Source organism: Scomber scombrus, chromosome 8, assembly GCF_963691925.1.
Source record: "Scomber scombrus chromosome 8, fScoSco1.1, whole genome shotgun sequence".
Classification (NCBI taxonomy): domain Eukaryota; kingdom Metazoa; phylum Chordata; class Actinopteri; order Scombriformes; family Scombridae; genus Scomber; species Scomber scombrus.
Window position 1 is genome coordinate 10,500,421 of NC_084977.1, and position 14,568 is coordinate 10,514,988.

The following is a 14,568-nucleotide window of genomic DNA, read 5'->3' on the forward strand; positions in this document are numbered from 1 at the left end:
GAAGAGCACATTACAATAGTCCAGTCTTGAGGAGTTTGTCAGTGAACCAGAGAGCAGGAAAAACTGGCCTCACATGTCTCGACATTTTGTTCTTAATCAATAGACCTCTCCAATAAATGATTTTATATTATTAAGTAATTAACTGTAATTGAATAAAGTATGTAATGAAATCCTTAAACAGTTTTTACAAATGATCACTGGTAACTAAATTGTGACTGTCTTTTCCACTGCTACTCGGATTTGTCAAACTTAATAAAACTTGATGTGTGTAAAAAAAATAAACTACTGAGATTTTGTTCATGCTTTTAATTAAAACCGCTGTGTTCAAGCTGGTTTAAGTCTGAGGTTTGGCAGGTGAGAAAAACACTCAAAGTAGCATGTTTATCAACCATGTACTGTATGATACCTGCTGTCATTATGAATTTAGTTAGCTCTGAACTGCATATATCATCATTCGTACTTCATGCATCAAACACCAAACTCACTCTCAGTTCACATATCAAAAAGTAGTACTTTAAGCTGTTTTCCTAAATTAAAACTTTAACATTTTTTATGGAGAGTAATTCTGAAAAAGTGAGGTCTCTTTTATCTTTAGAAGACGGTACACTACCCCTGACTTCTGGGGTTTCCCAAGTTGACGATTTTAGAGTTAGAGATGGAAAATAACCTTTCAAAAGAAACCAAAAAAAACTCTGGTAGCTTAAAAAGTCTTAGGCTCTGCTTATATTTCATCAAACACAGTCAACACTCTGAGGGACCATGAACATAAGCAAGCAGCTCAATGAGAAAGATATTGGAGGGGTTTTTTTTAAATGCAGAAGGACCTCTATCAGAGTAAGTTTGTTTTACAAACCTATAGATTATACTTTAAAAGGTAGACAATTTACATGTCTTGTCAGTTCAGCAATTGTACTATATGTTGCATGTTTGTGATGTTGTGTGAAACTGCAATATATTGATGGCCTTTTACTGAAATCCACTGTATCTGCACCTCCATCAGCACATTTTGAATTACTGTCATAAAACAATCAGGCTGCTGTGAAGCCACAGTCAGCACTTTCCAGTAGACATTGATGTCACGGTGTATGCTTTATAATGGGGTTGATGAGTTAATTATCTGCTAACAGTAGTGTGTTTAATGAGAGCAGGTGCTCAGCACATTTGTGTTTAAGGTCAAATGAACCTTTGTGGTTATGAGAAACTTAAGTAGGACACCCAAAGTACACAAACTGATGTTCAAAGTTTTTGCATTTGCCAGAATACCACCAAACTAGGTCACTGGCCTCTTTAAGATGTTTCATTTGCACAGAAAAGATCACTTAGTCAGACATATCTCACAAAGCAAGTCAAGGAGGAAGATGTGACTGTGCCTTCAAACTTTTTGGATGTTATCTCTACCTAAAAGGCTAAAGAAAGGCGTGCAAACTGTATGAAATTCTGGTGAGTTGTATCTTAGCATATATGATAATGTAACTTGAGAGGAGGAGGAGAAGAAGCAGGAAAAGATGTGAAATCATTTCCGGACTGTAATCTCTTTTCAAGGTGTGTTATCAGATCATATCATATTTGACACAGTGCATATTAATATCAGTTGTGCCAGTAAATAATTGCAGTGACAGAAATGTCATTTCTTTTATCTGCCATGCAGCATCTGTGTCAGAGTTACTATGACTGGAGCCGCTTGTACTTCTGTAAATCTTATCAGTCACAAACTTGCACTTGAAAAGATGAGAAGCTCAACAGAACACTGTATCGCCTCCTCATGTCTGCCAGGACGTCCCCTGCACACCGATGGATAAGATGAGCTCTGAGTAAGGAAATTTCCATCAGGTCATTCTGCCAAAAACTAATATGTGGTGATTTATAACAGGAATAACTTTTGTTTACAGCTGCAGAGTGGGTTCTCTGAGATTAACAGAGATGAGCTGAGATGAATCTCGTCTCAACCATTTGGAGATGCATTATTACACTACTCTTATTTTTTTCCATGAAGTGTGAGTATTACAGTATCTGTCTACGTTTTTATCCATTCATACTGGTATCAGCCCTTTTCTCTCTGGTGCAGTTCAGCCCCTGATGTAGTGAGAAAACTGTAAAACTGTATTGTGGTTTTGAGTTTTAAACCATGTTTTTACAGGTCTGACCACAGCGGTGAGAATAGAAAAAAATCAAAACAAAACAAAAATTAAGTAACCGTAGAAAATATTCTTTTCTCAATCTCTCTTAGTAAATGCTTTACTTCAGAGCTAGCAATGGAGTTAGACAGGACTAAACAAAGAAGATGGGATAGCTTGTGACGCAGGTCATGAGACAAAACTGTACTTCACTATGCAGCGGTAAAAAACTAATGTTTTTTATGTGGGGTTTTTTTCAGTCTGGGTCTCTACTGCTGTGAAAACATCGACAGGGTGCCCTTTGCCCTTCGATGGCTGCCTGCGCTTAAAAACCCATGGCTATGTGACAGTGGAGCCAGCTTCACCCTTCCTCATGGGTTCAAACTTAACAGTGTACTGCCACATCACAGACTGTCAATCGAGGAAGGAATGGTAGAAATTTGACACAATATAATATCATAATGTGTTCTGTCTCTACATTGATTTTAAAAGATCATTCATAGATTAAAAGATATCTGTTACATTGTATTAAAAATATATTTTATGTTTTCACATATCAATATAAAATATTTTTATATTTTTTTTTCAAATGCAGTTGTGTTAATGACTTCCAGGTCGATATTCCTGAAGGTGAATGGTCACATTGTGTATCCTGAGAAAAGCGATAACTGTACTGCAATATTCAAGCTGTTCAATGTCCGGATGCTGCCATGGGTGGAGTGCAGGATTGAGCATTTTGGGATGTCGAAGATTGTCAATGGACTGGGCCTACTCAGTGGGCGTAAGTAGAGTTGGTTTTAATGTGTAATTCAAAGGGAAAGAACATATTTGAGGAGATTTTACATGCATTAACAAAATTACAAACAATCAGACAATTACATACAAATTTACACATTATTAGCTTATTGCAAAAGTCTTAATAGTCATCATGGTGATCTAGATGTTGCTGGGTGGCAGCTATGTCTAAAGTAGGTGGTTTGCTTAAAGATGCAATAAATGACATTGAGCCTCACTCACACATGAAAATATGTTTCAGTGCAGTTCAAGGCAATGCAGTAAAAGAAACTTTAACAATTTTTGATTTGCACTGCCAAGTTTGACAATTTGATTTGAGCTTTGCAAGTTTTCAGCGTTGTTTGTTTTCCCCAACTTTATTTAGTAAACAACACATTTTTGGTCTGAGATGTTGGTGTTTTAGTACAACATCTAGTGGTTGAATGTCGTGCATTGCAACTTTAATTAACTTAGAAGCTCCCTAACAACCACTTAGTCGCCATTACTCTGCTACATACCCAGAAAATAGTTGTTTGCTGACATCCAGTGGGGCTCAATGTCATCTATACTGCATCTTTAAGGTGTTACTAGGTAGTTGCTAGGGTGCTGTGTGATCTTTTTTAGATTCTTTTTAGATGGTTGTTAAGGCATGTGGGATGGTTGCTATGGGGATTCAGCATGGTGGGCAGGGTGTACCTTAATTCTGCCAGTTTACTGCATTTACACTTCATTCTGAAGAGAGCTGTGGCAGTCTCTATAGCTTGTGTGTGAGATTAACTAACACCCAGCTAACACTAGTCACAGCTTCAATAAAATTTTATTTTCTGGTTGTTTTCACAGCGGTTACGTTCAACAGCACAAACCACCTAACCCTGCAGCTCAGCCTCAAACCTCTGAATCTGAAACACCTGCATGCTGTTTAAGACACAGCGGCAGCTTTATGCTGCTTTAGTTGGTTCAGTTTAAAAAAGGCTTAATGAGAGATCCTATTTATTTCCATCTGTAAAATAAATCAACTCTGATCCTGATTCACTTCATTTGGAAGTATTTTATTGATAAGCAAAGACAGTTAGTCTAGTTTAGTTATTTGAAGAAAAACAATGTGAAACCGTATTTTATATGTTCATAAGTAATTAACTAGTTGAACTTGGATAATCACATCTGCTTTCTATGTTTCAGAGCTGAAATATGGACATAAGTATTTTTTGATAGTTTGTTTCAAACATTTATTAACTGGTTAAATTTCTTTCCTGTGCTTTGTGGGTGTGACCTTTTTGCAGTGTCATCACCGTTCAACCAGTAGTTAAATTACTAAAGCACAAAAACATTTTTTAGACAAATAACCTCTTAATCTTGCTCTCATAATGAACCAGAATGATGCATTTGACTTAAAAATGTACAACATTTTCTTCCGGAAAACATGCCCCCGGACCCCCTAGAGGGTTGGACTGAGACCCTACCACCATAGCCTCTCAAAATTCTGTAGGAAACACTGTGGATGGACAGCTGACATAGCACAGCAATAACATTAACATGTGTTCAGAAATATCAAAAAGTAGCTTCTGTCCTACTTAAAGTTTGACTGACATTTATATGTTAGATTTTGAAGACGCTGTAGGTTTTTGTTTTGATTTTTTTTCTACTTTGTTCTGCTTTTGCTCTTGAAAGTCCCTCCAGATAAACCTAAAAATATTATCTGTGAAACGGCAAAGAACTCCAACTTCATAAATTGCTCGTGGAAGAGAGGACAGAAAACGTATGTCCATACTACCTACAACGTTTCACTTAACAGGTACTGTGTCATGTTGAGATCAAATAAAGCTATAAGAAAATATAGATTAAAGCCGGATATATCTCAGATATATCAGTATTGGCGTATTTGTTTGATATGTGCTGCTATTTTTATTTTATTTTTTAAAGATAAACTATATAGGCAGATTTTTATGTATACTTGATACTTTTTCTTAATTGAAGTTTAATATATATGTGCATGTTTTTTGTTCTGTTTTTTTAAATTATTATTGTTATTGGCCGATATATTGATATCAGAATTGTTTTACTAACCACTATCGGTAGCTATTGGCATCATCCCAAAAATCCAGTTTCCGCCGGGCCCTAATGTATACATTTGTATATGCGTTTGACAACAGCACCTAATTTTAATGCATGTCTTATTATCAGAGAAAATGGGACCCTTATAAATTTATATCGGATCCAGGATGCTGAAGAAATCTCCATACCACGAGCAAAGTTAGCAGATAACACTAAATATCAGTTGATCATCACTGCTTACAACCACTTCGGAGCATCCCTGTCTGATCCATTTACCCTCTGCATAAAGGATATAGGTAAGCTCTCACTTCTGTAACTCTAACTCTAACTTAAACACATATTTTTACAGATGAGTGAACATCTACGTATGTAAACACACTTCCTATTAGATTTTCTTTTGAACTTTTTATCTGAATTACTTATATTATTATAGTAAGTAAGTATTCTCTTGAGGGATGAATCATCCTGTGAACTGTCTGTTTCTCCACCATCACATTTTGACTATCTTGACATGGCTATCAGTACACTATCTCTCTGTTTGTGTATATCCCTTTGAAGAGAATCATTTCAGCCCTGCCTCAGCCCACCCTTGTGATTTTTTTGTAAACTTCCTTTTGATAGTTTTGATATCCGTCACAACAGCCCTAACTTTTTAAGTCATCACGGATTGATTGATAGTTTTGAATTATTTGGCTGCACTACAAAGTCAACATATGACACAGATAGTCACGTTCACATATGTACAGTATTCTTACACTATGTGTATATTTGTTTCTTCTGTAGTTATACCAGAGACCCCTCATATTATACAGATACATTTTGAGAATAAGTCCGTAGCAGCCATGTTGCAGTGGAAAACTGAATCCTCCCAGCGTCTCAAGACCTGCATCAGACACCGCAAAGATAAGGGTTCCTGGGTAAAGTGATGTTATGATATGGTTTTTCAAATGCCATAGTCTCTACTAAGAAACCATAATATCAGTCTTTATCGGGCAGTGTGCAGATAATCTAATCTCTTGATGATTTGCAGGAATTGAACGAGGGAACAGAGCTCAGTGAGGGTTTGATAAAAGTGGATGGCCTGGAGCCTCTGACAGAATATGAGTTCCAGATGAAAACATGTAACTTAACATCAGGACTGACACAGACCAGCACACCCATGTCATCCTGCAGCAGTGGGTCGTTCTGCAGCAAATGGAGCCCATCTCACAGGACAAGAAGCCCTGGAAGAGGCAAGCTCACAACCTTAACCACAAAATGTGTTCCTTATCATATAACAAAAATGATCTGCATGTGATAATTTGTGAGTTTGTGACACAAGTCACACAACTTGTGGTAAAATGTATTTTCAGGCCCATCTCAGCAACTAGATGTGTGGAGGATATTAGGCAACCAGGTGACAAATGCACAGATGGTGACTGTTCTGTGGAAGGTAATATCTATGCACTGGCTCTGGCTTATATATTGCTATTACTGATTTTGTAACACAAAGATACAACAAATATCATCAAGATAAATTGATGATACACAGAAACTCAGATTAATCACTTATTTAACATACTCACTGGATGACGTAAAGAAATAAACCTTTATTGATTAATGGACTTCTTCCCCCAGCCTCCACCTCCAGAGGATTACAGCGGTGAGTTGCAACAGTACAAGATCTTCCTGGATAACAATCCAAAACAGAAAGAGACCTGCCCTGCTGCTCTGAGCCGATGCTTAGTTCAGGTGCCTCCAGAAGTTCAGGCAATAAGTGTCAGTGTTGTCACCTTGTATGGGACTTCTCCACCAGCTGATGTGCCACTCAGACCCTCAGGTACGCATATATTACACTTAAAAGACAAATCCTAGCTAAACAAAGTTAATCAGTAAAGTGAAATCCATTTTGGTGTCTCACTGTTTAGGTGTTTTTGGACTTGCTCTAAGAGAGCTGGCTCCTGCAGCTCATGGGAATGCTGTGCTCGTCTCCTGGTCATGGTCAACGGCTAAACAGTGGTTAACATCTGGAGGAGAGCTGTTGTACTATGTGATAGAATGGATGAGTGTTCCTGCAGCAGAGCTGCAGTGGCAAAAACTGGACAAAGATCAAAACAACACCTGTATCAAAGGTACAAAACACTTACATTCAAGAACATTTTTATACTTAAATGCACAAGATGAAATAAAACAGCACTTGTTCTTGTATCAGAGGAGCCCCTAAAGTTTTACACTTATGAGTATAAAAGACACAAGAGCTTCAACTGAATTCCAGCAGTGGCCTCCTGTGGGCAGATGGTGTATAACACTAAATTGTGCTTTCATTATTTCAATAAGTTTGAATGAATGATATCCTTAACACAACTGAAAATTTACAAGCAAAGATGAAGATTTGTGAAATATAATTGAGTTCATACTGAAAGTGATTAGTTTTCCCGTATTGTTTTAGGTCTGACTGCAGGTGTGAGGTACAATATCTCTCTGTATGCTGTGACCACCAGAGGTGTTAGTGCCCCATCATCAGACCTCGTCTACTCCAAAGAACAGAGTAAGATTCATAGATTCAAGATCTGCAGAAAAAAGTTTATTCCAGGAATTTTAATTGATAAACTCTCTCACCACCTTCTCTCTATCTCCTTCATTGAATGTCTTACAGAGCCAGTGTCTGGTCCCAGTATGTCAGTGCTGGTGCATAAAGCCAATCGGATCCTGATCCAGTTTGATGAGCTGGCTGTAGAGCAGCAAAGAGGCTTCATCACAAACTACACCATTTATCTCCAGATGCTATACTCCAGCAACAAAGAACTCAGTGGTGAGCACCTGTACTGTGTCGTTGTATGTAGGCTTTTTTATATCTATAAAATTAAATATGTCTGTGCCACAAACAGAGTGTGCCCTCCATGAGGTGGCAGCAACATCTCAAAGACAATTATATAAATGTAATTTTATAACCTGAATTATCCTGCAGTTAGACCAAACCAATCTGCATACTACAGATTGAAGGGCATAAGTGAAAAATATGTATTCTTGTTATTTGGATCCAAAGACATTTCATTCATAGTCTTTGGAGCTTAAAGTGCTCAGTGAAAATGAATGTACTGCATGTCAGGAGGAAACACAACTTTGCAGTGAGTCGTTTCCTGTTCTTGAACATCAAGAGGACTGCTTTGGGGCTCATTTAACCATATGTTTGCGTGTGTACTTTACCTTGGTCAGACTAAGGCTTCCTAGCACACCCGTGTATATGTTCATGTGTGGGAAATCATGCTGTAAATGCGGCAGTATGCATATATAGTGTCTGAGCACACCTAACTGTTACATAGTGGAAAGTGTGCAACCAGCATTCCATTGATGCTCCCCTCCCACAAGGCTTCAGTGCATCAGCAGGGTTTTTCAGCTCTCACTTCCAGTAACGTGGTAAAAATCAAGGGTGATACTGCTGATGCTTGTTTTATTTTGTGTGATCAATTATTGGTTGTAATTTCCACACTACAGACAAATACCACAGGTACAATAGTGATGATGTAAGGAGACAATCCAGCCATTGGAGTATAACAGATATCACAGTACTGAAATGAAGAAAAAAAATCATTATTATACATTAATGTTTTGGAAAGTAATACACATTTTTGTAATCTTAAATGACCCAACTTACATTTAAACCTGTCGTTGTGATAAACCCATCTATTGTTTGAATGTGTGTGACAAAGTTTTAGCCAGTGACTAACTTAGAGGACATTCATGTTTCAAACACTGGTTGACATCATTCTCATTGTGTCTTTGGTGAATCATAGAGTTTTCTAGAACCAGCTTTAACCACCAACAGGAAGCCACGTGGCTACATACACACATGCAACTGTAAGGCAGTTACTAACCAGGCACAGTCACACACTATTTCTGTATTAACACTGTAAAGGCACCTGAGAACTTACCCTTTCCTCTTGTGATGTGACATGTATGTGCACCCTGAACACTTTTAGTTTTACTTAGGTCATTCCATCTGAAGTTTTACTAAAAACTTACTTGATAAAGACATCTTATTCTCGTGCCACTTTTGTGGTTACTTAACAGTCACAAAACCTAATTCACTGTCAGCATGTGGTGATAACAATTACAGCTGCACCACACTGATAAAATCATGAATGACACGAATCTTCGTTCTCTTGAGCTCTCTAGTAAATTCAAGCTCTGGTGGAAAATTAGATGATACAACACAGAACTAAACAGTCTCCATATGTGACAAAACATTCTCACCACAAGGTCCATTTAAAAGTTGTTCAGGAGCTTTCAATCATAACTCCAGTGTGCCCAGTCATCATGGAAATGCAGACGTTCCGTTACTTTTCTGAGCAGTTTAGAGAAAAAATGAGATTGACAGCTCATTCTGGACCCTGGAAATGATTGTTCACAAAACATACTAAGCACAAGGTCCACTTAGAGATTGAGATTATTGTTTGTGTTGTTTCGACAGTCAAGACTGATTTATACCACTGAAATTCTGCATTAGCATCAGTGTAGCTGCTCAATTTCGGCAAGTTATTCTTACCAATATTGCATATAAAGCTACTTTGATAAAGACAACCGTGATGGTCATCTGCTTCTTTCTCTGCAGTGACAGTATCTGCCTCCGTCTCCAGAATGATATCGCTGGACTGTCCTGAGGGAGATCTACGTCTCCAGATGACTGCATCCACCTCAGCAGGAGAAGGACCACGGGGCCGTTTGATCTCCTCTCAGCCTGCAGCCCCTGCAAGTCCGTCACCTGCTGCCATTTATTAAACCTTTTCTTTGACCGCATTTGTAATTTCCCTTTGTTTCATTCTGATGCAAAGACACTTAAAAAGGAAAGATTAAAAAAAATAACATATTCTAAAGTGAAAGCTACGCGACTTAACTGTCTCTCCCATTTTGTCTCCTCTAGTTAGCACGGTTGTTGTGATTGTTTGCATCATTACCTTCTTCGCAGCGATCATAGCCAACCTGATGTGCTGGAGCTGTGTGAGAAAAAGGTATTGTTGAACAGTATTTGTGTTTAAATATACTTGTTTCATCATAGCAGACTTCATCTAAGAGGTACTCTGAGGATAACCATGATTTTCTTTATCTTCAGTCCCTCGTGATTGATTGTATGTGTGTATTAGGTTTTGTTTTACTAGTAAGCAGGATGGATATCAGTGTGCCTCATATCATGAAATGCCACACCACAACATGAGCAGATAAACACAAAAACCACCTGATGAACCTGAATAGAAACCTAAATCCTGTAGCCAGAGCTGTATTAAGGTCAAAGCACACCAATGTGATTAGCGGTTTTGGCTGTGGAGATGCAGGTTTTGTGTTTCGTGTGTATTTACATTGTCAATATTGTCATTGTTAGTTATACACAGATCAAATAGGCTTTTACAGGTCAGTGCCAGAATAAAGCAGAAATGTACTAAATGAATACATCTGTTAATAAACTTTTATTATCAATACTGGAAAGAACGTTTAAAATCTAATTGTCTTTCTGTCTCAGAATCAAACAGAGATGCATCTCTTGGGGACCTTCCTGGCTCGTTGAAAACTTGCCAAAGCTGGGACACAGTAATGCCATCAGACTGCTGGAGGTAATCAAAGCAAGATAATGAAGCTGGCTCTGTTGCCATTCATGCTTCCTTCTTTTTTTCCGTGAACTACTGTTAACACGAGCTCCAAAACAGCAGCTGCAACAACTCCATGAACACCAGCGATAAGAACAGAATCACATGCTATCAAAAAGTCCTTAAAAAAAGAGAAACCAGTTTATTTCTCTGCTCTTACTATTTTGAAATTTTGTAAAAGGCTTTTAAAAAATTGCATCTAGTTACTATACATAGTTCTATATAGTGAAAAGACACATACTGCAGTCATACTGTAGTCATACTGGACTATAGTATGAAGTGAGGTGAGTTGTTACTCCCTGTTTTCTCTTTGAAAGCATGCAGCTACTTTGTTTTGATGTCAACAACTTTCGTGAGCACCTGTCAGTGAATATTAAAAATCTTTTTGTTTTGGTCTCCAGCAGGGCGGAAGTGAACTGTCATTCTCGTCCATCCAAAGTGACCCTCCGCTGTCCCCCATCAGTCTGATCTCCCAGGAGGACAGGGAGGATATGTACCCCTCCTTTCACGTCGAAGTATCCCAGGTTGAATCAGCAACCCAACAACGACCCTCGGTGGAGACGCCTTTACTGGACACAGGTTCTGGGACAATGCTTGCTGACAGCCATCTTGAACACGTCAGCTACAAACCTCAGATCGTTACGTCTACTCCACTAGAAGAGGAGGTGCAGGAGGCTGAAGAGGAGCAGAGGGACACGCCAGCATATGGCGAGGAAGACAGGTGTTCAAGTGTATTTGGAGAACTATTTGGAGGCTTGCTGGCCAGTGTGGAGGTGGATTTTTCCGATTCACCTTTGGGACTTACTCTCAGCTCTGTTAATTGTCTTTTGTGGCCTAAAACTCCTGAAACAGCAAGTGTCCTGAATAAAGGCGTCTTACTTGGGAGGACTGGGAGTAATGTGGAAGAGGATTCCCCATCTGTGGATTCACAACAGGCTGAAATAACGACTGCTGACCAGGGGGACGCTGTGCCTCAATGTGCAGACACATCACTGACTGATGGTTACTTCCCTCAGGTGTCTGCTGATGGCATTAATACAAGCTATCACACACAGCGGTAGCAGCGACACAAATGGAACAATCTGCACTACTAAATTGAAGAAAGCATTATTTAAACATCACTTTATCTTAAGTGATGACCTCTTCGTGTGATCAGAGATGATCTTATTTCAGGGATCTGTAACTGCAATCAGCACTGTTAAAAAACAAGTTATTAAATGAATGAAAGAATGTATTGAGTTTGATTTAAGTGTGTAGAAACTCCTCACTATGGTGTCTGTGTATTGACACCAAGACTACATATGTAATGGTTTTGTCCATGTTAATTAATGCTTTAATCATCAGGAATAATTCAGTCATAATGACAGCATGTGGGTTGCCATGTTGTGAAAAATCCCTATGGCAGGTCTACTGTATCGTCCTGCAACAAAACTTCCTTTTTATTGAGCTGCAATGGAAAGACTTCTGGAAAAAAGCTGCAGGGGACCTGGTCAATAGTGTTTTGTGGTTTATTAGAAAAATGAGTAAATCATTAAAGGATAGGTTCACAGTGTTTAAATGTTGTCCTCAAACAATAGTCAGGTGTCAAAATAAATGCTTACACATGTTGCTTTTGCTGTAATTCCTCCTGTTTATACTGGCCATTATGATACATTCATAATGCACTTGTAACATGATGGGGAACAAAATCCACAGCTCTCCTGTAAACATGTATTTACAAGTTTATAATATGGTTTCAGGTGCCTTTCAAGTATCTTTCAAAGTTACTCTCTTAGTGTCAAGTTCTCTCTTTTCGTTATGATCCTTCAACTGCAGCTGAACAGGAAAAAAGTTTGTTGAAACACAGATTAGAAAGATTTTTCACTAAAAAGACTGTAATTGCAGAAGATATCCACTTTAATTGACAAACTCATATTATCTTCAAAGAAACGTTTAAAAACACTTTTACCCCATCACTTACATTGTAAGTGCATTTGGAGATCTTCTAATGGTCAGTATGAACAGCAGGAATGATAACAGCAAGAAAAACCTATTTCAATTTTCATATAAGCATCTGACTGAAATAATGTGAACACATCCTTAATGAAGAATCAGAGTTTCTTACTTTGGGGGTCTTCCTGATTAATCAAAGAGCTAAAAAACAGACTAAATGAGTGCCTTGCTGGTGGAGGATACACCAACCTAGGGCTGCAACTAACAATTGTTTTCATTATTGATTCATCTGCTGATTATTTTATCAATCAGTTATTTGGTCTATAAAATGTCCTAATATCTTCTTTGGTCCTGATCATCAGTCCACAAACCAAAGATGTTCAGTTTATTATCACAGAAGAAAAGCTGGAATCAGAGATTTTGGACATTTTTTCTTTAAAAAAAAAACCCCTCAAAATAATAAATTGATTTTCTAGATAGTCGGGAATACATTTCCTGCCAATTGACTTATTGATTAATCAACTAATTGTTACAGCTCTCCATCAACCAAGATAATTCTCCAAAACCTGGCAGCCAAACATTTCTCATAACTGTCTTATCACTGATGGGCCATTAATGCATTGCTTATTAACTGTTAATAAAGCCAGTTACAACTTCTACAACTTTTATAAAGTATGTCTTATAAATAGAAGGTGATGTCCTTACTTGTACCATATGAAGTGAAAGCACATTTGGAAATGAAGAAGTGTATCTCATCATTTTATGAAGTCAAAATACATATTCTGTATTAGCAACTGAGATGTGTTTCTGTTTTTCAACATGAGGGTGTGACCTCTGTGTGTTTCTAAAGATAGCCATTCATTTTGTGTGCCTCAAGCAAGTTTTGATACTGAGTGTGAAATTATACCAATACACATCAAGTTAGACGGGGGTTTCCTCATTACAGATAATGGCTCAGGGCATAGCATAGTTATCTGCTCCTGAACCTGCATTCACGTCATACATACACCACCGGCAGTTTGAGGACTTCCTGACAGTTGTCTCACTTCCTCCTTCACATCATAATTTCTGGAGGGTCTCCACTCAGAGGCTGCAGTTGTAAAACTCTCCCTGGTACCTCATTGTCTTTAAATATAATCACAAGTGTCAAAATATACACTGCACAGTTATTTTATTAAGCCTGACCCCAGTATATTGAGCCACATCTTAAGTTGAAATGTAGTGCAGCTAGAGGGGAAAGTCCCACTGCACCACATGGGCATATGTTGGAGGGTGTAAGAGGGTTCAGGCTGTGTGGAAAATGTGATAATAGAAATGTGTCTGTGGGGTTGTTGTGCTTTTGCAGCTCCTACTTTTCACAGCTGTCTAGACTTTCCTCATCAACTTAGAGTATAGTGCCAGTCAAAGACTAGATGGGATCAAACCTGCATCTACAATCTCTGTTATGAGAACATAAGAAAATCATGGTCTACTTTGAGGATAAATATAATGATGCAGGGTTTTTTCTTTTTTCTTTTTAGATGAATTGGAATAATACTGAGGATGTTTTATGCACTATGTTAGTTATAAAAGCTAACGAGGATCTGCACAGCCTCTATGAAACTTCTGTCTGTCTGGCTTCACTGGTGAACTGTGACTTGGTTTGTGACTTGACATCTGTCACATCACACCAGAGGCGGTAGTCAGTCAGTTAACACAGTGTGTGGACGCACTGCGCTCGCCAAAGATGTTCAGGACCAGCTACGATAAAGGCTAGAGCTTCAAATAAAAGAAGAATGAAATATGATTTATGATTGGAGTGTCTCGGTGAGTGTATTGAGGGTCTGTTTTCTCCGTTTTTATGATTGCCATTACTGATTGCTCACTGCACTCACTGAAATTAAATGACTCTATGATTTAATATGAATCGATTACAATATGGTTAACGTTCAATTTAAGACGACGCACTGAACCGTTTCCCAGAAATAAACGTGTGTTCATCATTATTCGTTTAAAAACATCTTCAAAGTCGCTTTATTTCAAAAACGTAACTTTATGTCTGCTTCTTTTAAGATTAAAATATTCGTTCCTGTGGCGAT

General features: G+C 38.1%; 1 protein-coding gene across 1 annotated transcript; it reads left to right on the forward strand.

The window, feature by feature from the left end:
- The first annotated feature begins 1,930 nt into the window (after positions 1–1,930).
- On the forward strand, positions 1,931–11,619 carry il23r (interleukin 23 receptor). Its single transcript, XM_062424238.1, has 16 exons — positions 1,931–1,994; positions 2,408–2,546; positions 2,729–2,895; positions 4,557–4,680; positions 5,070–5,236; positions 5,724–5,857; positions 5,971–6,172; positions 6,293–6,372; positions 6,558–6,759; positions 6,848–7,051; positions 7,369–7,467; positions 7,576–7,731; positions 9,532–9,672; positions 9,841–9,928; positions 10,435–10,525; positions 10,960–11,619. The coding sequence occupies exons 1-16, from the start codon at positions 1,931–1,933 to the stop codon at positions 11,617–11,619; spliced, it is 2,718 nt and encodes a 905-aa protein (XP_062280222.1).
- The last annotated feature ends 2,949 nt before the right edge of the window (positions 11,620–14,568 follow it).

Coding starts and splice junctions, on each gene's coding strand:
- il23r (XM_062424238.1), top strand. CDS start 1,931: ATGAATCTCGTCTCAACCATTTGGAGATGCATTATTACACTACTCTTA. Junction 5,858..5,970: donor GCAAAGATAAGGGTTCCTGG/GTAAAGTGATGT, acceptor GATGATTTGCAG/GAATTGAACGAGGGAACAGA. Junction 7,732..9,531: donor CAGCAACAAAGAACTCAGTG/GTGAGCACCTGT, acceptor CTTTCTCTGCAG/TGACAGTATCTGCCTCCGTC.